The 21,433-nt window shown below is 55.1% G+C and overlaps 2 protein-coding genes across 2 annotated transcripts in view; one reads left to right on the forward strand and one right to left on the reverse strand.

Annotated features, from left to right (window-relative positions):
- The window catches only part of KCTD19 (potassium channel tetramerization domain containing 19), a 29,889-nt gene extending 18,192 nt beyond the window's left edge, over positions 1–11,697 (forward strand). The window contains exons 5-16 of the mRNA XM_035024992.1: positions 505–636; positions 2,720–2,930; positions 4,114–4,274; positions 5,592–5,695; positions 6,179–6,321; positions 6,741–6,824; positions 7,093–7,207; positions 7,603–8,230; positions 9,689–9,880; positions 10,059–10,213; positions 10,544–10,645; positions 11,584–11,697. Of these exons, the coding sequence (XP_034880883.1) occupies positions 505–636; positions 2,720–2,930; positions 4,114–4,274; positions 5,592–5,695; positions 6,179–6,321; positions 6,741–6,824; positions 7,093–7,207; positions 7,603–8,230; positions 9,689–9,880; positions 10,059–10,213; positions 10,544–10,645; positions 11,584–11,697 (2,141 nt within the window). The remainder of the gene's footprint in view (positions 1–504; positions 637–2,719; positions 2,931–4,113; positions 4,275–5,591; positions 5,696–6,178; positions 6,322–6,740; positions 6,825–7,092; positions 7,208–7,602; positions 8,231–9,688; positions 9,881–10,058; positions 10,214–10,543; positions 10,646–11,583) is intronic.
- Positions 10,863–21,204, reverse strand: PLEKHG4 (pleckstrin homology and RhoGEF domain containing G4). Its single transcript, XM_035024986.1, has 22 exons — positions 21,123–21,204; positions 20,189–20,882; positions 19,939–20,034; positions 19,740–19,863; positions 19,554–19,647; positions 19,398–19,472; positions 19,202–19,318; positions 18,946–19,044; positions 18,706–18,854; positions 18,408–18,546; positions 18,197–18,313; positions 16,442–16,624; positions 15,664–16,184; positions 15,342–15,588; positions 14,585–14,674; positions 14,280–14,501; positions 14,017–14,187; positions 13,759–13,936; positions 13,214–13,330; positions 12,831–13,067; positions 12,630–12,745; positions 10,863–12,466 (listed from the first exon to the last, which is right to left on the reverse strand). Exons 2-22 carry the CDS (start codon positions 20,697–20,699, stop codon positions 12,461–12,463), a joined length of 3,609 nt encoding a protein of 1,202 aa, XP_034880877.1. The 5' UTR covers positions 20,700–20,882; positions 21,123–21,204; the 3' UTR covers positions 10,863–12,460.
- Between the last annotated feature and the right edge of the window lie 229 nt (positions 21,205–21,433).

A 21,433-nucleotide genomic window follows, 5' to 3' on the forward strand; every position in this document is an offset into this window, starting at 1 on the left:
GTCACCTGGAAAGTTGTCTTGATGTGCTTCTGAATCTCCAAGTTGATTCACACAGGACGTTAGCGTTGGCTCCATCTCTGCCTCCCACACTGCAATCCAGGCAGGGACAAACTGCAAGTGCCACCTGCCGGCCCAGCTCAGCTGGGCCCTTCCTCTGTAAGCGGCAAGACAACTCCCTCTTTTGGAATGACCTACTCTTGGGTCAAGACTCACAGGGTAAGTCTCAAGGCCAGTATATTCACCAGGAGGGCCTGGCCTGGAAGCCCCAGGCCAGGCCAAGGGAGGCCACACCCATGGACTCAAACACAGGAAAACAAAGTCATTTGGGGCCTTTCACCTTGAAACCACAGACTCAAAGCTAATCGAACCAGGTATGTTTAGAAATTGTTTCAGAACAAGGAGAGCCTAGGATACGTTGCAGAACCACAAACCTGCCAAAACCTGGACCTACAGTTGAATCAGAAATAACCTCCTTAACCATTTTGTTTCCTTTTGCTTTTCAAGTGAATTTTCTACGCTCACAGAAGATTTTACTACCAGATAATTTCTCCAACATAGATGTGTTAGAAGCAGAAGTGGAAATTCTGGAAATCCCCGAGCTCACTGAAGCTGTAAGGTTGTACCGAATGAACATGGGTATGTCACCAGGGGAACCTTGCCCTCCCCTTGACATTCTGGGGCAGTCCAGGATTGAGCTGGAAAAGACAAGAACAAACATCTCCCCTCCCTCCCACAACCACTTTGGGCTTTGGGCAGTGGTGAGAGGTGGGTGTTTTGGCTGACTTAGAATACGAGAAGAGCAATTTCAGCCTGAACCCTTGTGTACCCTCTGTCTGCTCAGCCTTCCTACTGAGCTGTAGGTAGCTCAGCCCAGCCTGGGTGGGGAAACCAGGCCTGAATGTCCTAGGGAGGGAGGTTGGGCGCAAGGGCAAGCTTCCCAGGGGTACAGTGGGTCTGCCCTGCTTGTGGAAATGGTGAGCACCTTGCAGCAGCTGATGGCCACTGCCATCCTGCCCCTTCCAGGCATGGCTGGAGGGCATGGGAGACTCTCAGGCAGCTTCTCCGCTAGTGCTTCAGTTCTCTCACCCACCCCCAAATTCCCTTGTTTCCCTACTTCACAGCCTCTGGCTGCTGTGCCTGTCTGCCTGCTTCTGACGCTTCCTGACCCCGGTCCAATCCAGGCCTTCATGCTCCCAGGCCTACCTCATTCTAGTTTCTTCCTTACATGTTTTATTTGCCTTTCATCATCCCATCTCCCAAATCCTGTACATCTGTGGAAGCTACTGGGCATGTTGCAGGAAACTAGCTACCCCAGTGTGGCCTCAGCTGGCGTGCTGAGGACGTAGAGAACGGTCTTGCACACGTGGAGTTTGGCCTGTGCATCACCAGACATTTACCCATGGGAATAAGGTCTTTTGCTGTGTTTAGGCCCAGCCCCCGCAGCCTCGTCCCCAGGCAAAATGGGAGTTCTATCCTATCTGCAAGTAGTGGCATCCTGCAGCAGGTCTCGGGAGCCTGTTCCAGGGCCTTACAATCCTCTTGAGAGGGGGTGAGTTGAAACTCCTCCTTCAGGGGCTTCTATTTCTCAGAGAACATGAGTCATTGAGAGAGGAGTACAGCGGTGCCTGCTCCACCAGAGCCACGTGAAGTTGGAGGGAAAGCGTGTTTGCAGTCAGGCTCTGTAAACCGTGCAGCAGCCCTCAAACACAAAGCATGGGTTTTGCCTTTTATAAAGCGCATGACTAAGGGAAACAGCTCCGGTATCCTTGGAGATGGGCAAAACTGCCCTCAAATCCCAGCTCTGCCCCACCTAGCTTTGTGGTCTGGGGCAAGGTACTTAATTAGCCTCTCAGGAGAGTTTCCTCATCTGTGATAGAAGGATGGCATGACGCCTCCTGTAGGCTTACTCAGAGGATTGGAGAAGATCCATGAAAACCAGGGACACCTGGGTGACTCAGTCAGTTGAACGTCTGCCTTCGGCTCAGGTCATGATCCCAGGGTCCTGGAATCGAGCCCCGCATCGGGCTCCCTGCTGGGTGGGGAGCCTGCTTCTCCCTCTGCTCGGGCTCTCTCTCTCTCAAATAAATAGAATCTTTTTTAAAAAATTTCATTTATAAAGATCCATGAAAATCACCCAGCAGCTTGCCTCCTGGCCCATTGTTGCCACTGGGCTAGGATCCTATAGACTGTGCATTGTGCCCACTGCAGTAGAACAAGGGCCTGCCCATGAGCCAGCAACCCAAATACCCAATCTGAAAGTAACACCATGTAGTTTGTCTCTGGGGAAAAATCTGCCCAGGAGTGATAGGGGCTGTGACTCTGAGAAGCCTGTGATGCACATCAGGTTCTGTGCTTAGGGTTGCCGGTCCTTCCCCACGGATGATTAGAGCAGAGCTTGGAACTAAGGGAGATTCCTGAAGAGGCTGGGGCCAAAGGGCAGCTCTACTGAAATTTCTGAAAATCAAATGTTAATGATACAGCAAATTAATCCCCCCCCAACCCTACCTCCCAACCAATAACTTTGACCTGTAAACCTAACTAAGTATTCGAAAAATTATACTGATTTTGAGAGGATCCAGATTAGACTGTGCAAGGAAATAATCTCCCTCTAAGCTTCTTTGGTACTAATTCAAGGCAGCAGTAGGAAGCAAGACCCAAAGCTTCTAATAGAGTTATGACCATGAGGGGTATAGGAGTCACCCCATTCTCACCGGCACAGGTGGCTGTTCCCGGACCTCTTGTCCTCCCCCAAGCCCTGGGAAGGGGGGCCGTGCAGCAGGCCTGGAGTCTGTGAAGCCGTTGTACATGATGGCCCTGGGTCTGCTTGTCAAGTACCCAGACTCCGCACTGGGACAGCTCCGCATCGAGAGCACGCTGGATGGCAGTAGACTGTACATCACAGGGAACGGGGTCCTCTTTCAGCATGTCAAGTAAGGCCCTCCTCAGAGAGCAGCTTGGTTCCACTCAGGCTGGTCTTTGCCTTTCCTCAGGAACCAACCTGGGGCCCTGTCCATGAGCCAGAGGGAAGTCGTGTCCTTGGGAACAAACCCATCATGTTAGCTACACCCACCACCACCACTAAACCCAGGCCTTAGAGGAGAGGACTGGTGCCAAGTATAAGGGTTCCCAAAGTTCAAAGTCTTCAGACAGTTTCATACTTCTTTTTTCTGCAATCCATTGCTGCTTTTGGCCCTGTTCTAGGTCTGAGATGAGCAGGCCACAGTCACAACCCTTAGGGTGCTAGATAATTCCCCTTCCATGCAGACCTTTATACAAAGGTCCTCCCCCACCCCACAACCCTTGGGAGGCTTGCTGGAGACACAGAAAGGCAAGAACTGGGGGTGAGCTCCAGAAGCAAAGCAAGGCGGGCTTTCCAAAGGAGGTGATACCTGGCCTTTGCCTTGGGGGATGAGCTCTTGAATGTCCCCATTAGTGCAGGGGCATGGATTCTAATCCTGTTTTATAGAAAGGTAAACTGATGTTCAGAGTAGAGCAATTCTCTTAGGGTCACAAAATATATTGATACCAAAACTAAACATAGAAGTGGGTTTTCTTGAGCCCCTAGGAAGAAGGTCAGCCAACCCTGGGCATTTTGGGCCATTGAGGCCCACACCACCCATCTCTCCCAGAGATGTCCCATCCCTGATGTCACAGAGGGCAAAGACAAGTGCCTTTGGAGGCAGGGGGTTGATGTTCAGACCCCCAGCCTCTTTCCTAGGCACACAGGGTATTAGTAACCTCCCAAGACCAAGGAAGGCTGCCATATAGTGACTGAGATGGCATGGGCAGATACTTATGGGGGTAGGATGGGAGTGTCTGGGCCCTGGTCTGGCTTCTGGAACCTTAGGCAGAGCCTAGAAACTTACAGTTAGTTGATTTAGAGGGCTTTGCTGAAGTAGGTCAGACTCAGCTTCAACATGGTGAGCCTGTGTGTCCAAGTTCAGTCTCCCACAAGACATCACCAGATTTCTGGTTAAAGCAGGAAATGATGTAGTGGCCACAGGTTAGAGCCAGTGGTAGAGGCAAGGCATTCTGGACATGAAAAGTTGGCAGGCCCGACTCCCTTGGGGTGCGGTGCTGAGGTTCTCTCTAACAGGCCTTTCCTCTGGGCAGGAACTGGCTGGGGACTTGTCGGCTACCCCTGACTGAGACTATTTCTGAGGTGTACGAGCTCTGTGCCTTCCTGGACAAGAGGGACATCACCTACGAGCCAATGAAAGTAGCCCTGAAGACTCATCTGGAGCCGAGGACTCTGGCACCCGTGGATGTGCTCAGTAAATGAGAAAGCTGCTTTATTTGAATTTAGTATCAGAGGAGGGCTTGGGTATCATAAAGGAAAGTCAAGGCTGGCCAGGGCCAGGAACCGTAGATGGAAGAGGAGAGGAAAGTCAACATCTGTAGGTTTTCCTAGAGGGACACTTTCATGTTAAGGTACCCCTCCTCACCTCAAGCCGATGAGTAGCCTTGAGTAGTACAGACTGGGCAGTACCAACTGACCTTGGTATGGGGCCGCATGGTCTCCAAGGGTATGACTGCTCTGGCTCTGAGAGCTGACATGCTGTGCTCATTTGATCCTCAGAGCCACCCAGGGGGGAGCACTCTCTGGTCCTTTTAACAGATGAAGCAGAGGCTCAGGGAGGTAACTTGCTCAGATTACACAGTGAGATAGTGATCGAGCTAGAGTTTGAGTCTGAGTCCAAAACTAATGTTGTTTTCACCAGCTTCCCTATAACCTCTTACTAACAAAAAGTTTTTAGATCAAGTTTCCACTGTATTCTATCATTCAGCAATAGTCAACATTTATTGTGCACCTACCACATACCAGGAAGGAAGCAGACACTATGAGTATAGAAGTGAGCAAAACGGACCCAGTCCTTATCTTCATGGAGCTCACAGTCTAATGATATACCTCTTACCTCTTGATTATGTAACCTAGTTATATACCCTTTGCTCATTACAAAGCTCATTAGAAACTGGTTCCCAAACATCAGAACAAAGCCTAAGCCTTGTCTCCCCTAGGAAAAGAGTCATGGGTTCATCTTCTCAGAATAAATAAATCAATTCTCCAGACAGGCCTAGAGGCTTGGTCTCTATAGCAGTGACAGTGATTTGATGAGAGCTGGCAATGTGACATTTGCCAAACCACAAGCACAAACATACAGAGGGACTCCTCACCACATGAAGAGTTAGACACCCAGGACACACCCAGCCAGAAACCAGAGGCAGTTGGCAATGTAGGTGGACAGGAACATCAGTCCAGCTTTCTTGAGAGAGGTGGGTCAGGGGAAGAGCATCAGGCTCCCTGGTATTGATGAGAGTTTAGACGGCTCACCCTCCCCACCCTGAGTCACCAGCTGACCCTCCAAGCTGCCATTCCAAACCCACCTCACCACCCAGGAAAGTGAGCTAGCTGGTGAGCTGCAGGGAAGGCCTGAGAGAAGGTTGGTTTAAGGGGTTCCTGCTGCTTTTCAGAGGAGGCAACACAACATGACTGATGAAGATATTGCGTCTTAACATGTGTTACTAACCAAAATGCCCCACCTATTTCCCTTCTGGTCATGTGATCTGTTCCTTCTCATTGGTTTCCTTAGATGAGGAGTGGACGGCAGAAATCACTGTGTATTCCCCCCAACAGATCATCAAAGTTTATGTTGGAAGCCACTGGTATGCAACCACCCTGCAGACCTTGCTGAAGGTATGCTGGCCCCAGGCATCCTCCTTTCCTCGTGCCTTCTGTGGCTGAGCAGCTTTAGAACCTAGTCACCTGGCCCTCACACAGCCCTAGCCCCTGCTGAGGGTAGCATCTCCCGCTGCTCCTGGCCCCAAGTGCTCTTGTTGTATGAGCAGCACACTGGGAAGGCCCACAGGAGTTTGGGTCAGGAGGAGACCAGTCTGAGGGGTCTGGACCAAGCAAGACACAGGGCGGGGTTACAAAGGCCTTGAGAGGGTGATCTAGTCTAGAAGGCAGCAAAACTCGAAGCAGGGATGTTCTTGTCCCTGGATGCTCTGCTCCCCACTATGGCTCCCTGTGGCTAACAAGACAGGGAGATGGAAATCCCAAAGCCTCTGTTCTAGAATGGTTGAGAAGATGAATTAAGAGAAGACTGACCTGCCCCTTACTGACGACCCAGCTCTTTAACTAACAGACTAACAGAGTCTGGCGTGCAACCCCTTGCAGTATCCAGAACTTCTATCCAACCCTCAAAGAGTGTCCTGGATCACTTACGGGCAGACCCTGCTGATCCACGGGGATGGCCAAATGTTCCGACACATTCTCAACTTCCTGAGACTTGGAAAACTGTTTTTACCATCTGAATTTAAGTAAGTGACAAATGGAAGGAAACCATATGATGAAACCCCTTCCTTCTGCAATAAAAAAATCTTGAGTTTGGGGCACCTGGGTGGCTCAGTTGGTCAAGCTACTGCCTTCAGCTCAGGTCATGATCCTGGAGTCCCAGGATCGAGTCCCGCATCAGGCTCCCTGCTCGGCGGGGAGTCTGCTTCTCCCTCTGATCCTCTTCCCTCTCATGCTCTCTGTCTCTCACTCTCTCTCTCTCAAATAAATAAAATCTTTAAAAAAAAGAAAAAGAAAAAATCTTGAGTTTGTAGCTTTCAGGGAGGAGGTTATATTATTTCCAATATGTGAACTGCTGTTCAAGGCAGCAGCTCCGAAGGCTATGCCTCCACCCACACTCCCATCGCAGCTGCCCAGCCTGACGGCGATGTCTTGTCATCTGCAGGGAATGGCCATTATTCTGCCAGGAGGTAGAGGATTACCACATCCCATCCCTCTCAGAAGCTCTTGCCCAATGTGAGGCATACAAGTAAGGAAACTTTGCTCTAGACACCATGTTCTGGAGTTTGGACCTTTATAGTCCTCTTGAGAATCCTGTCCTCAGTCCCACCTGCCCGTTCTCCTTGGGGCTAAGGGGGTGGAGCAGGCCCAGGATTGGCTAATAACCTAAGTGAAACCTTTTAAGAGCCCTTCTCCGCCCCTGTTTAGAGTTAACTAGCCACAGGGCAGACCTGACCAACTGGTTGATGAACTAGTAGAAGCTTCTCTGCTCACTGACTCCCTCTTGGAGTCTGCAGGTCATGGACCCAGGAGAAAGAATCTGAAAATGAAGAAGCTTTTCCCATCAGGAGGCTGCATGTGGTGACAGAAGGGCCAAGGTCACTGGTGGAGTTCAGTAGAGACACCAAAGAAGTAAGCCCCAGCCTTGTTTGGTTCGTTTTTGTCCTGAGAGCGCTACCACAGGGTTCAGGAGTAGGCTCTGCTACTGAGGGGCATGGCAAAATTAAAGAGCAGGGCCTACGTGGACTCCTAGCATGTTAACTATGTCCAAACATTGAAGGAAGCACAGGGAAATGTTGGCCACTTGTGGCCTCGGATGCTGATAGTATGTCCCTTTGGAATATGAGAGGCCCCTGGGCTAGCACCACCCCCACTCAGGCTGAGCAAAGCTCCAACGGCTGACCTATGTGGAGGATAGGATTGATGGGTGAGCAAGTGAGGGCTTGGAGGCCCAGATTATTATTCTCAGGTGAAGCTTCAATGTGGAAGCACAGCATTCCCAGAGCTGCCATGTCCTCCTTCCCCAGACCACTGCCTGCATGCCCATGGACTTCCAAGAATGCAGTGACAGAACTCCATGGAACAAGGCCAAGGGGACCCTGGCCAGATCCGGCCAGACGGAGGAGTCTGAGCAGTACTCCCGGACCATCCAGGTGTCCGTGTGCCGAGGTGCCAAGAGGGCGGGCAATCCCAGCACTTACTCCCACTGTCCTGGCTTATGTGCCAACCCCAGATACTGGGGGGCCCACCCTGAGAGTCCTCCCAAGAAGAAATGCACCACAGTCAACCTCACACAGAAACCTGACACCAAAGACCCTCCCATCACCCCCATGCAAAAACTCATCTCCCTGGTGAGGGAATGGGACATGGTCAATTGTAAACAGTGGGAATTCCAGCCACTGCCAGTCCCCCGGAGCAGCTCCATGGAGGAGGCTACCCTGCAGCTCCCTTCGGGAAGTGAGGCTCCTTCCCAGCCCAGCACCTCAGCTTCCTGGAAAAGCCATTCCACAGGCTCAGAGAAGGACCTGGGCCCACAGGCAGGGGCTGGAGCTGGAGCCAAAGACAAGGGGCCAGAGCCAACCTTTAAGCCATACTTCCCCATGAGAAGAGCTGTCACGCTGAAGGACTGGGGCAAGCAGAAGCCAAGAGAGAATGGTGAGTCCTGTCCCATCCTTGACCTAAGTCTCACTTAACAACAGAGAGGGCAAACCTTGGCCAAGACCACAGAGTGAATTAGTGACAAAGGGGGACTAGAACCCTCTATTTACTGATGCCAGCTCTGCCAAGCAGCAGACAGAGATGACCAGCACACTGGCATAACTTGTGGGGCTAAGAGTCTGCATGAAGCATGTGGGAAGAGGGTGTCTATGAAATAATAGAAGCACAAAGAAGGCTAGGGGCTGGGGAGTGAGCAGGGGAAGGAAGGAGAAATCTCGGGTGCTTGTGGAAACACAGGTCTTTGGTCTAGCTCTGGAGGCCAGGTTTCATGTGGGGAAGTGATGGGAAATAGGGCTAAAGACATAATTAATCAGGACAGGTCTTGTGGGCCAAGTTTAGGACCTGGTACTTTGTTCTCATCCTATGGGGTGTGGGCAGCCACTGAAGAATTTTAAACAAGGGAGCAAGCAGTCAGGTGTGCATTCAGAGAGCTTGCTCCAGGAGTAGAGGAAACGTAGCAGCAGAAGCAGGAGTGTTAGAAGCGTAAGGTCATTCTAGATCAAACAGGCTAGGCAGTTGGGGGAAGAGGTAGGGAAGGATCCAGCAAGAGAGAGGCCAGGTTTCTGGCTTGTGTGACTGCAGGAGTGTGGATGATTCCTGAGGTGGAATGGACAGAAGAAGGAGCTGAAGAGAGGCGTGTTATGTGTGGAGGGGCAGTGTGGAGACAACCCCGGGGAGTATGCTGAGAACTGCCATGTTGGGCTGTTTCCTCTGCTCCCTCAAAGTCTTTCTACAGTATTCTGTTGCTTTCCCTTTTAAAGGCTTAGGCCCTCCTTGGAGGGTCCTTCTCAGGCCCTGCCTGTGAGCCGTGAGTTGGTCTGTCAAACGTACTCCTCAGAGTGGACATATATCAAAAGCTCACCCAAAAAGCTCCTCTCGTTTTACAGTTTTCCAACAATTTCCAGTCTCCCAGCTGGGGTATTATCAACTCTAGTTAATACCAGCCTTAGTTCGGGCGCCTGGGTGGCTCAGATGGTTAAGCGTCTGCCTTCGGCTCAGGTCATGATCCCGGAGTCCTGGGATCGAGTCCCGCATCGGGCTCCCCGCTCTGCAGAAAGTCTGCTTCTCCCTCTGCCTCTCTCTTTCTCTCTCATGAATAAGTAAATAAAATCTTAAAAAAAAAAAAAAAAATACCAGCCTTAGTTCAAGAGGAATTTGGGGAGTTCCTTGGAGTTCTGAAATGTAGGATTGGGCTTGTAAGACTTCTAGGACAATGGAGAGAGGAGAGCCAGGACAGGGCCCTGTCAGCAGAGGGTGCCACATCTGAGAAGCTGGAAGCAGAAGCTGCTAGAAGGCTGGGGTGACTGACTGTGCTGCTCTGTCACCAGAGACCCCCTCCCTGCTTGGGCTCCAAAGTGGCTTAAGGAGGAACCCCACCCCGTGTTGTTTTCACAGAAAGCCCTGGCCCTGAGCAGCCTCTGCCTGAGGCCAGTGAGGTGGATAATGCAGGGGTCATCCTCAAAGTGGCCCATCCCCCCGTGGTGGGCAGCGATGGTTCCTGCATGTTCTTTGAGGACAGCATCATCTATACCACACAGATGGACAACCTCAGGCAGGCACCGACTACAGCGAGCCCCCAGCCCAGAGGTGAGACTCTGAAGCCATACCTGGCCCTGCGCTTCCTTGTGGAGATGCCCGAGCCCCTACCCAGGGTACTTCAGGAAAACAGTCTCCCTCAGGAGCCCTACACTTCTCCCTTCCTCCAGGCGGGCTCTAAGGCCTTAGCCGCAGGCAGATGTGGCCACATCTACTCTCTCCTCCACAGAGGTGACTTTCCTGAGTTTCTCTCTATCCTGGGAAGAGATGTTTTATGCACAAAAATGTCATCGCTTCCTGACTGACATCATCCTGGATTCCATCAGGCAAAAGGACCCCAAAGCCATGACAGCCAGTGTGGTCTCCCTAACCAACCGGCTGTGGGTATGTTTGCCAGGCCCCAGACCTTGCTGCTTCTCCACCTGTCTGTCCCCCTAGCTCCACAATAAGTGGTGCCAGGCAAAGGGAATCAAGTCAAGGGGAACAGGCCAGGGGCACAAGGGTGGCAAGGAGCGCACGGACAGGAAGACAGGGCAGTGTCATCTGAACCAAGCCTTGACCAAGAGGTAGTTTGGCTTGACGGTGGCCCCTGATCCCTGTAGCTCCTGCAGACCAAGGGAAGCCCCTGTTCCGCATCCCACTCTGCAAGGCAGGGAGCAAATGTGTGTCGGGCAGCTGCTTCCAGCCCTGCCTGACCGGGGGCTCTCCTGGCAGACCCTGCACATCAGCCCCAAGCAGTTTGTGGTGGACTTGCTGGCCATCACCGGCTTCAAGGATGACCGGCACACCCAGGAACGCCTGTACAGCTGGGTGGAGGTGAGGGCCACCTGTACCCCACTGGGAATGCTGACACTGTGGACACCTCAAATGGACACTGTCTTGCTGCATGGGGGCCAGGCCAACACTGCCCAGAAGGCAAGGCAGGCAGCTAACCTATGGTCCCTGGTCCCAAGGAGGGAGAAACAATGGCTGAAATTAGCCAGTCCAGAGTGATCAAAAAGCGGCATTCGGGCCACTGGTTTTTGCAGTTTTCCTCCAATGGTACCAATTTTGCCTTCATCACTAACACCCCCAGCCACGCTGGGGAAGCACATCACGTGAACCCAAGTTTTTGGGTGCTGAAATCAGAGAGACTATTAGGAGTCAGACCTTTTTGATGGGTGATACCAATTTCACCTACTTTGCTACATCATCACTTTCACACATTCCTTTTATATATAAGCTGCTTTAAAGCATTCTTTACGAAAAAAATGTTCAATAAGGTCAAAGGAATGACCCAGGTCTTTTTGTATTTGTTTTTTGATTCCTTAAAATAATTTTAGGGTTTTAAGTTTTTATTTTAACATTGTAGGTGAAAAAGATTTAGCTAATTTCTCCTTAATGTGGTATTTCTGTAATCAGGTATATTATTGTAATACTTTTCACCCTAAACACACTGGTTCCCAGTTACTATTAGGCCCCTGGCTGGTCTATTGATTGGAAAGGTGAAGTCAGCATCTACAGCTAGAAAATGGAAAACCAGTGGCCCGAAACATACATTTTTGACCCTCTGGTCATTCTGGTAGCCACTCCTAGCCACAGCCTTGTGAGAGGCCTTTGGGCAGAATTGAGCCCAAGAGCATCAAAGGTCCCCCAACAACAGGCCTTGCCCTACCCCTGCCCCCACCCCCAGATGGGAGGACCCCCCCACACCCACAGAACTAGGGTAGGCAACCAGCCAGGAAGTAAGGGATAAGACGAGCCTTTCCTTCTAGCTCACACTGCCTTTCGCCAGGAAATACAGTCGCTGCGTGGACCTGCTCATCCAGAGGGGCCTGTCTAGGTCTGTCTCTTACTCTATCCTGGGCAAGTACTTACAAGAGGGCTAGGGTGACCAGAAATGCTGCCCTCACATACCCCCACCTGCCAAGGCTCATTTTAAGAATGTGTGTCCCCGTCAGAGGGTGTGTCAGTCTATTTTTATTATAAATAAAGAGTAATTTATGAGTCAAGGGCCTGGACTCTCTCTTTGAGACACCAAAGACTTAACAATCAGTGAAATAATTTTAGATAACAGCTCTAATTGAAAGCTATTCAAAAGGTGTTGAGTGAAAATAACCAAACTGACCCAGGAAGAGCTAGGCTTGGGCAGCCAGGGCAACCAAGAGTTAAGGGTACAACAGGTGTGGGCTTGCCCTTAAGTTTGAGAAGGTTGGCTTTGAGACCAGGGGTCGGGAAGCAACTGCTGGGAACCCACCTATGTTCCTCCTGAGGGTGGGGGCAGCCCAGTCGCTGCCCAGAGCCACTTGGTGCCCCATCAGCCTAGAGCATGGCAACACCCACACTCCGCTCTAGCCTAATCTTAACCCATAACTGGGGTGGGAACAGCAGAGAGAACAGAAGAAGGGGACAGGGGGCCAGAAGCTCAGGATCAGGGTAGTCATTCAGGCTTTGCAGCTAGGCTCCCCGGGAGAGGTCCCTGCCAGTCTGCCAGTGGGCACAGACATCAGAAAGAGTAGTCAATAGGGCAGTGCACGTGGGCTGGAAGGTAGCCCAGGTGGCAGCCACACTCCGGTCACAGCAGATCCTGAGAGAGGTGATGTTTCCTGGAGCAAAAGCTGCTGGGTCCACTGCCTGCCTTCCAGCCTGGGCTCAGACCTGTGGTTAACAAGGTAGGCCTGACTGCCTGTTTCCTCAACTCAGGGTCCAGGTAGCATCTCTGGGGTAGGGCCCTGGCCCACCCACCCCCATTTCCACCTAAAGGAAAGGCAGCCATAGGCCTGGGCTGGGGCTGGTGGATACAGGACAAAATGGTACTCACAAAGGACAAGTCCTCAAGACCCCTGCCCAGGGCCTGCCCTGACACATAGCTGCTGTCAGACCCACTGGATCCACTGGCTGATGGGCACTGGGATGAGACCTCGGAGTCCTCAGGAGCTAGGGAGGAGGGAGGTAAGCTGTCAGCACCCGAGGGCCAGACCCTAAGCGATACCATCCTGCCTCTGGCTTAGCCCAGACCTACTCAAAGACAGCTGACTGCCCAGCTCCACTTCAGCCTCCAGTGCTGCTTCCTCTGGGAAGCTGGGAGAACACAGGGGCCCGCGGAGTCCCAGAAGAGCCGGGTCTCTGTACAGGTGCAGGTTGAGGGACCCCAGCACAGAGCAAGAGGCAGGGTCTCCAGGAAGAGAACTCAAGGCTCCCAGGTAGGGGCTGTCACAGTCAAACGGGGCCACGGCAATAGAGGCCCGAGAGCGAACTTCTGCATGAGAGAGAGGGTCAGGTTGGGACAGGCCAGACCCTACCTGGGCCAGGGTCCTGAAGGGAGCACAGGCAAGGGCTGACAAAGGGCCACGTTGCCTCGCATGCAGCCTTCCTCCCCCACACCCCCGGCAGCCTGCCTGCTACCTCGGCACTTCAGGACGTAGTTGACGGTGCGGTCGTTGATAGCTTCCTCGCTGGGGGCGATGTCCCGGAAGGCCTTGTTCCCCACGCCCATGGACACCATCTCAGCCATGCGCACCTCTGGGTGGACAGTGGGCATACGTGGGGTCTCTCTGGACGTGAGCCTTGCCCTTGGGCCTCTGTCTCCCCTCTCCCTTGAGTAAGTCCTTCCTATACATCCATACCCAGCAGATTAGCCATCCTGTGCACAGAGCCTTTCTTGGTGCCATGCTCTCCTCCCCACAATCCTGGGGGCAGGTGTCATAACTGCCCTTTTACAGTTAAGGCCTCTGATACTCAGAGAGGTTAGCACTGTGTCCGTAGTCAGGGACAGTGAGAGCAGGCCTGCCTGACTTTGAAGTTCTTTCCCCTACAGTGGCTGCTACTGCGGGACCTCCCTGCTCCCAAGCATTTCCAGGTCCCTAGGCCCTGCCTGGGCCCATGTGGGACATTGTAAGCTGCCTAGAGGGGGGACCTTTTATTGAAGTAGGGGGGGGGCAGGGACACACCCTTGTTGTGGATGGCCTGCCTCCAGAGCAGACGAGAAATGTCAGCCGTCCAAGCCTGCTTGGTGGCCACGCTGGCAGCCTGCAGCACAAAGGTGTCCCTGGCCTTGCGACGGCGGAACCAGATCTCAAACCGCAGGTTGCTCTCCCCACAGCACTCAGTGAGGCCCAGGTCTGCCATCTGCGTGGCCAGGAGAGGGGCTTGGTGAGGCGCCGGGGGAGAAGGGGGCAGGGAGCGTGGGAGGGGTCGGGTGAGCCTACCTTGAATGAACGCTTGTAGGCAAATGTGTCGGTGCCTGTGGGTCCTCGGCGAGGCTTGCTGAAGAGCAGCAGCTCCTCAAAGAGAAAAACGCGGCGCAAGGACTTACGGCGCCCGGTGCGCACCATGAACTCGTCCTGCCGCACCAGCTGCCCCTGTTCCTTGAGGTTAACCTGCCAAGTTGGGGCCCAGTGAGTACCCAGCCTCTGCCGCCCCCTCCCTTCACACCCACCGCACCTGCCCACCAGGGCCTGGCATGACTCACATCACAGCCCTGGATGGCGTCCATGGCCAGCAGGTCATTGCCGTGTCGCAGCTGGAAGCGCACGAGGCTCTGGGCGGCCCGCAGGGCACTCAGCTCCTGCACGGCGCCCCCACAGGCCCGCGCCAGTTCCTGCAGCAGCAGTGCGTACTTGCTCATGCGCTGGATGGGCTTCAGCAGGTAGGAGGCCAAGTCCAGGTGGTCCCCCAGCATTTGCTGCTTGTCCTGCCAGGTGCACGGAAGACCATCAGGCGGCTTCGGGGTACCTCCTCCGCCCCCTCCTCCCCTACAGTCTCAGGCTCATCTACCTTGAAGAAGGCATGACCGAAGCTGGTCATCAGGGCATCGGAGCGAGGTTTATTCTTGCTGTAGAGTGCATACATCCCGAACTGCACCCTCTGTGAGGACACACAGCTCAGCCTGGTTGCAAGGGGGCCAGCTTCCAAAGTCTGGGCCCCATGGGCCAGATACCCTCAGCTTGAAAGGACCAAAATGCCAATAAACAGCTCCCAGGGAAGCCTTCCCCCTGATCCAATCTGCCTGGCTTTGAATGAGGGGTAACCTGGCAAGAACAGGCACTGTGCAGAGCGGGGCTTGCCCACAGGGCTTTTGCTCCTCCCACTGTTCTGGGACCACCACTCTGGGACCCCTCACCTCGGACTACCCCTTCTCTTGCTCCCTGCACTCAGCCACTTTGACCTGTCTCTTCCTTTAAACTTGATCTTTCCTCTGGATGGAACACTCTGACTCCAGTCCCTCTCTCTGGCCCCAGCTTAAACACCAGCTCCTCAAAGAGACCTCTAACTGCCCCACTCCTGCCCACCACTCCTTCACAATCATCGATCTATCCTGATTATTTTCTTCCTGGCCTCAACTATAATCTGCAATTCCCTTTTATACTTTTATGTCTCTTCTACTAAAACACGAGCATCTAGAGGGGCAGGGACCTTGGTGGTCTCGCTCATAGCTGTACTCGGCACAGAGCCTGGCACCAAGCCTGCACCCAGGGGCTCTTTGTTGAGTGGCAGAATCAGCTAGGAGCCATGTGGCCTGTGGGAGGCTTACGTGGCGCAGGAAGGCATAGGCTACCCGAGAGGGGTGCTGGGTACAGGCCTCCAGCTCACGCAGGAAGAAATGACAGTGGAAGTCCCGCAGCTTCTCCAGGTTGCCAAAGAGGTGGGTGCGCTGGCCACGGAGGCCCTGGGGCACATCGGGGCGATCCAGCTCGGGGAAGTAGTTCTCCATGGTGTAGTCAAGAGCACGGACATACTCCCGCTCCGTGGCCACCATCTCCGCCAGCACCAGCTGGAGCCTACCAGATAGGTGGAATCAGGATTCGAGACCTCTCTCCTGCCACTGCCCTCCCTGCCCTGCCCACTGCCTGCACCTGCTGGGGCTCCTGGGATCGGAGCTGCTTGGCGGAGGCGTGGCAGGGGATGACCCTGGCTGGGCACCCCCTCCGGCCTCGGGTCTGTGGCAGGCAGCCGCAGCGGCCGCATGGTGGCAGTGGTGGGCAGGCTCTCGGAGACTCTGTCCCAAATTCTGATCAAGGCTGTAGGCCTTCCTCAGGGGAAGGGTGGCAGATGCAGCAGGGACACGGCTGACACACAGGCCAGCTGTGCTGCCCGTCGTGGTCGTGGCTGCAGTCAGTGGTGGCTTCAGCGCAGCCTCTAGCTTCTGGTCCAGGGCCAGCCAGGTGTCCTGGCATTGTGCCCAGGCCCAGCGGCACTCCTGGCGGATGACCTCAGACCCCAACCCTGTGGCCAGAGCCCACATTTTTCGGAAGTGGGCAGGAGGCAAGTCAGGGTGCCTGGTCCAATGCAGCTGCAGCCGTTGCAGCGCGATCCCTGGGTGCTCGTGCTCCAGCTCTGCCAACAGCCGCTTCCCCTCCTCAGCCCAGGTTGAGGCCTGTAACACCAAGGCCAGAGAGGCAGTGAAGATGGGGCCCACCAAGACCGCCGAGCCTTCCCTTCAACCCACTCCCCATCCCTGCAGGATGACGACTCAGGCCATGCCCCCCAGTGGTTGGATTTTGGGGTCACCCTGAAGACAAGGAGAGAGAACAGGCAGAATGTCCTGAAAGAGCTCAGGCTGTGCTGGGGTTAGGCAGCCACCCCTCTACCCCCGCCAACCACCCGCAGCCAAGGTCAGGACAGCCCACCTACCTGCTTGAAAAAATGGGAGAGCTTCTCAGCATCTGCCAGACGCTGCCGCCGCCGGGCCAAAGCCCTGGAGAAGTCAGTCAGCTGGGCTTGCAGGGCCAGAAAGCGGGCCCCAGCGGGCCCCAGCTCAGCAGCCTCCCAGCCAGCCAGTGGCTGTAGAAACTTCTCAGCTCGCCTGACCTGCTCCTGGAGACAGAGCCTGGGCTCAGCAGGTCTGGGCCTGGTGGTCTAGCCCAGAGCAGTCTTTTCCACAGACATCTCTACATGTCATTGTCAAGTCTCTCCTGTGACTGAAGACCTTCCCTTGCCCCCGACTCCCCTCTGTCTCTGTGCCCCTCTCCACAGCCAAAGTTCCGGGAGAAGTTGTTATCCTTGGTATCACTGCTTCTTCCCCCTGTCAGCCTAATGCAACCTCAGTGCCACCGCCATCCCCAGCCCTTCTCAGGCCTCATCTGACCATCACTCAGCAGCCTCCAGTCCTCTCTCTGCCAGCTCCCTGACCCCTCTCCACTCACCTGATTCCCCTCATCCTTCTCTGGTGGTTCCTCCTCCTGTTCCCCATCCCTCACCTGGGCCATTAAACACTGGTGCTCCTGAACACAGTCCACATGCTCTCTCCTCAGGCAGTCTCGTGTGACCAACTTCAAATGTCATCCACAACTCACATCCACCAAGTGACCCTCTACACCCTGGTCTCTCCTCTGAGTTCCACTGATGAAGCCCCTTCCCCCAGAAGATCCTTGTCTCCCGGCCCCTCTCTCAGGGAACGGCACTCATTCAACCCTGAAACCTCCCTCTCCTTCTATGTATCCACCATCAAATCCCAGCAATTTCTAAAATCAATCTCCTCTGCCACCATCTGGCCAGGGAAAGCATCATTCCTGGTGGGCCACTGCAATTGCCTCTGTGGACTGTACACATCCATCCTTCAAATCCCTGTCTACCCAGAACCTAAGATGATCTTCCTCGGGGCGCCTGGGTGGCTCAGTCGTTAAGCGTCTGCCTTCGGCTCAGGTCAGGGTTCCAGGGTCCTGGGATCGAGCCCCACATCAGGCTCCCTGCTGGGTGGGGCAGGAAGCCTGCTTCTCCCTCCCCCACTCCCCCTGCTTGTGTTCCCTCTCTTGCTCTGTGTCTCTGTCAAATAAATAAATACAATCTTAAAAAAAAAAAAAAGGATGATCTTCCTAGGATGTGGATCTGATTATGTGACTTTCCCACTTAGATATTACACTGCAACAGGGGCCCAGCTCTTTGGCCGCTACTTTTCCAGCCTCATTTTATCTCATCTCACTCCATTCTCCCTCCCTTTTCTGCACTGCATTTCAACCTCACTGTCCTGCTTATAGTTTCTCAGGCAACTCATGCTCCCTCCTGCCACAGAACCCTTGCACATGCTGTTTGCTCCCTCAGCCTGGAATGTCTCTTAACCCCAACCCCTCTTCCTCCTAATTAACCCCAATCTATTCTTTAGCTTTCAGTTCAAAAGTCACTATCTCAAGAAAGCTAGCCCAACACCCCTTCTGGGTGAGGTCTTTATTACTATACTCGGGTAGAACAACCTGCGTTACTTCTCTTCGGAGCTTCTGCCTTGGTTTGCAAACACATATATGACTTTGAACCTTTGATTACAACTGATCTTCTCTGCTGAACTGTACATTCCAAGAGAGAAAAGGATAGATTTGCTTTCACCCATCCTGCATTCCCAGTCCTCAGCCAAGTGACCCAATACCTATGGAATAAACAAGTGACCAAACTCACCTGGGCAACCTGGTCCAAGTCCTGAAAAGGACCTTGGGCCTGGAGCAGCATGTCCAGTGAGGGATCCCTTAGCTCCTCAAGTGCTGGCCAGCCCACCTGCTGTAGCCACACTTCAATCTGGAGGGACACAAGCAGGGAAAGGAATGCTGCTGTGGGGTGGAGGTCATGCTTGAGATCAGAGGGAGGGCCCATGTGGGTAGATGGTTCCCACCTGGTGCAGTCCACCCTCCTGGGCCTCCAGAGTCTGGACCAACTCCAGTGCCTGTACCCGCCGGTTACTCTGGAGGGTCAGTTGATGCAGAAGTCCATCTACACGGCCATAGAGTTCATCAACCTCATCCACTGCTGGCCTGATATAGGGTACGCGGTCTTAGGGCTCTTAGTTGCCTTGCTCCACTCCACCCTGTCCTGGGACCACCGATCCTGGCTGGTTCTGAGCCAGCCAGCTGAGTCCCTGGCACAGGATATGGTGAGCTGGGGCAAGATCTGGGGTCTGAGTTTGCATCTACCTGTAGTCTGGGCTCAGGGTCACCTCTGGGACCTCTTGCTTCAGCCACGCCAGCTCCAAACCCCCCTGGCATTGTAGCCATGCTAGCCGTGGTGAGTCTAGCACATGCTGCATCAGGACCTGTGCCTGCCGTAACAGCCGACCAACTTCCTGTGATTAAGTGCAACAGGTAGTGGAGGTGAGCGTGGGAGAAAAGGAGGGAGACAGGGAGCACTCGGAGAGCTGTCGAGGGAACACTCACCCCAGACTCCATGGGCTGGGGCACAGCCTTCATGCTCTCGATGGCCCCCTGGAGCAGGGCACAAACCACCTGGCAGCTCTGCAGTAGGGCTTCCAGACGCTGTGAGCAGGGGCAGGCATGACCAGAGTAGTGCAGTGCTCGTCCCAGGCATCCTGGATCCCAGGCCGGCTTTGCACTGCTCAAGCCAACCCAGAAAAGGCCCCTCTGCTGGCCACGTTGCCTGCCACCCACCCTGTGCCCCACCCACTGCACTGACCATCCGGAAGTCCAGCCAGGCCTGGTGGCAGTACGGCAGGCCTCCTCCCATTGAAGCCGGCAACCCGGAGGTGGAGACGTGGTTCAGCAGGCTCTGATAAGAAGGCAGCTGCTGCAGCTGCCAGAAAAGCAGGTGGTGACCGAGGCCTAGTGGGGAAAACAGCCCATCTCCACCCCTGGCCGAAACGGCTCTGTACCTGCAGCCTGGAAGGCACCTCCTCCGGCATCTTTCCCAGTAGCAGCACCTGGTACACTGACCCTGGGGCGGCTTCCTGCAAGGACTTTGAGTTCAACCATGTCCCCAACCCTACACAAAAGGCTGAAGGCAGGGGAAGCTACTACCATGTACTCACCTGCAGTTGGCTGAGCCCCCACAAGAGAGAAGAGCGGGGGGAACAAACCCGGGCGTCCACCAGCACAGTCAGTCCCATGGCCTGTACTTCGGGCCTAAAGAAGAGGCTTCAGTTCAGTATCTAATTCCCCAATGTTGCCATCTCCCAGCTCAGGCTCCAACCCCCTCCCCCATTTCCTCCCCAAACCTGGGAATGCCACGCAGGTAGAGCAGGAGGCGGATGAGTTCACGGTCACTGCACTTGGGGTGAAGCCAGGCCGGGCTATGGGCACACAGAAGCAGCACTGCCCGGCCTTCTACATCCCGAGTCCCTGTGGGGAGAAGGCAGTGAACACCTGCCCAATCAAGTCACCCCACTCCCACCGCCTCCAGTCGTTCCCAACTACCTGGCAGGGTAGCCATGCCACTGGCCAGCAGCTCCCAGGCAAGGTCTTGGGCCAGGAGATCATCAGCAGGCTTAGGGAGGCTGGATCCACTGGGGCCTTCAGAAGGAAAACGGCTTGGGTCTGCATTGGGCCACCCCCCCCCAGAGACCCCTCCTCGGCCCTGGGCGTCAGGTGGAGTAGGGTCAGAGCCCTCCCCCCCTTCAGGAACCCCCACTCCCTTCCAAGACTTCCTTGGCCCCGCCTCCCTCACCTGCCTCCAGTAGCTCTGACGTCGTCTCAGTTAATGGGCCTCCAGGGTCCACAGGATCACTGTCCAAGCCCTCAGGACCCAGGTGGGCTGGCATTAATCTCTTTGGAACTTGGTCCCTTGCCAAGCCTCCGCCCTGACTATCACTCTCACCCTGTGTGAGGCTGAGGCGGGAGGACACTGGGCACAGGAGGCTCTCCACTCCAGAAGGGGTTGGTTCCTCTAACTGGAGTGAAGAACCTCCTAATGTGCAACCCTGGGCATCCCCTGACCCATCTACAGCCATCTGTCCTAGTGGAGACTGAGGCTCCGCAGGCAAGGGGCTGCCTTGTAGCCCTTCTCCCTGGGCTGTCCCTGCTGTAGGTCTCGGAGGATTGGGGTCCTTAACCTGCATGCGGGGAACAGGTTCCTCTTCATCCCAGGCATCCCTGAAGCTGCACACAGCAAACCTCCAGTCAGTGGCGTGTCCCTGGGAGTCTGGGGACTCATCCCCAACCTCCGGTGGCCCTTCCATCACCCCCTCCCTAAGGGTGGGCCTGCTCAGGGCAAGTGGGAGAGGGGCTGGGCCCTCAGTGTGAGGCTTCTGCTCATCCAGGAAATGGGTTGATTATGGTCGTGGGTACGGCTCCGTGAGTGAAACAGGCAGAAGGCCAGTCTTGGTGGCCTGACGGAGCACAGACGCGGCGGCAGTTCAGACCTGAAGAGAGGGGAGACCAGCAGGGGTCGGCCCCCGCCCGACCACGCTCACGTGGGCCTCCGCCAAGAGGGCCCCCACGCTTGGACGCGCAATCCCTGCCACGCTTTGCTGGTCTATGCGGATGGGACGCCGCCATTGCATGGACGCCGTGCTGCCTCGTGCTGACACCCGCCCAACTGGGCCTTGTCTGGCCACGAGACTCCGCGCCCCATCCCTCGCCCGCCCGCCCGCCACACTCACGTGTCCGGGACGCGAGACGGCGAAGCGGAGCCCTCAAACCTACCGCACCGCCGTCGACGGCGGGTACAGCGCGCCGCCCGGCGTCCACGGGCGCCGCCTCCTGGCCGCGGGGAGGGAACGCAGGGCGGCGGAGGACGCAGGGCGGCGGAGGACGCGGCGCCGCACCGCCCCCTGGGGGCCGGAGGACGGAGCTGCATCCCACCCCCAGGCCCGACGGCAGCGGCCCGGACCCCCAGGAAAGCGCTGAGGAGCGCGCCCTCGCAGCGCCCCCTGCCCGCCGCCGCCCCCTCCCACCCTCGGGGCCAAGCGGC

This window comes from Mirounga leonina, unplaced genomic scaffold (assembly GCF_011800145.1).
Source record: "Mirounga leonina isolate KUSES-001 unplaced genomic scaffold, KU_Mleo_1.0 Mir_180, whole genome shotgun sequence".
NCBI classification, from domain to species: Eukaryota; Metazoa; Chordata; class Mammalia; order Carnivora; family Phocidae; genus Mirounga; species Mirounga leonina.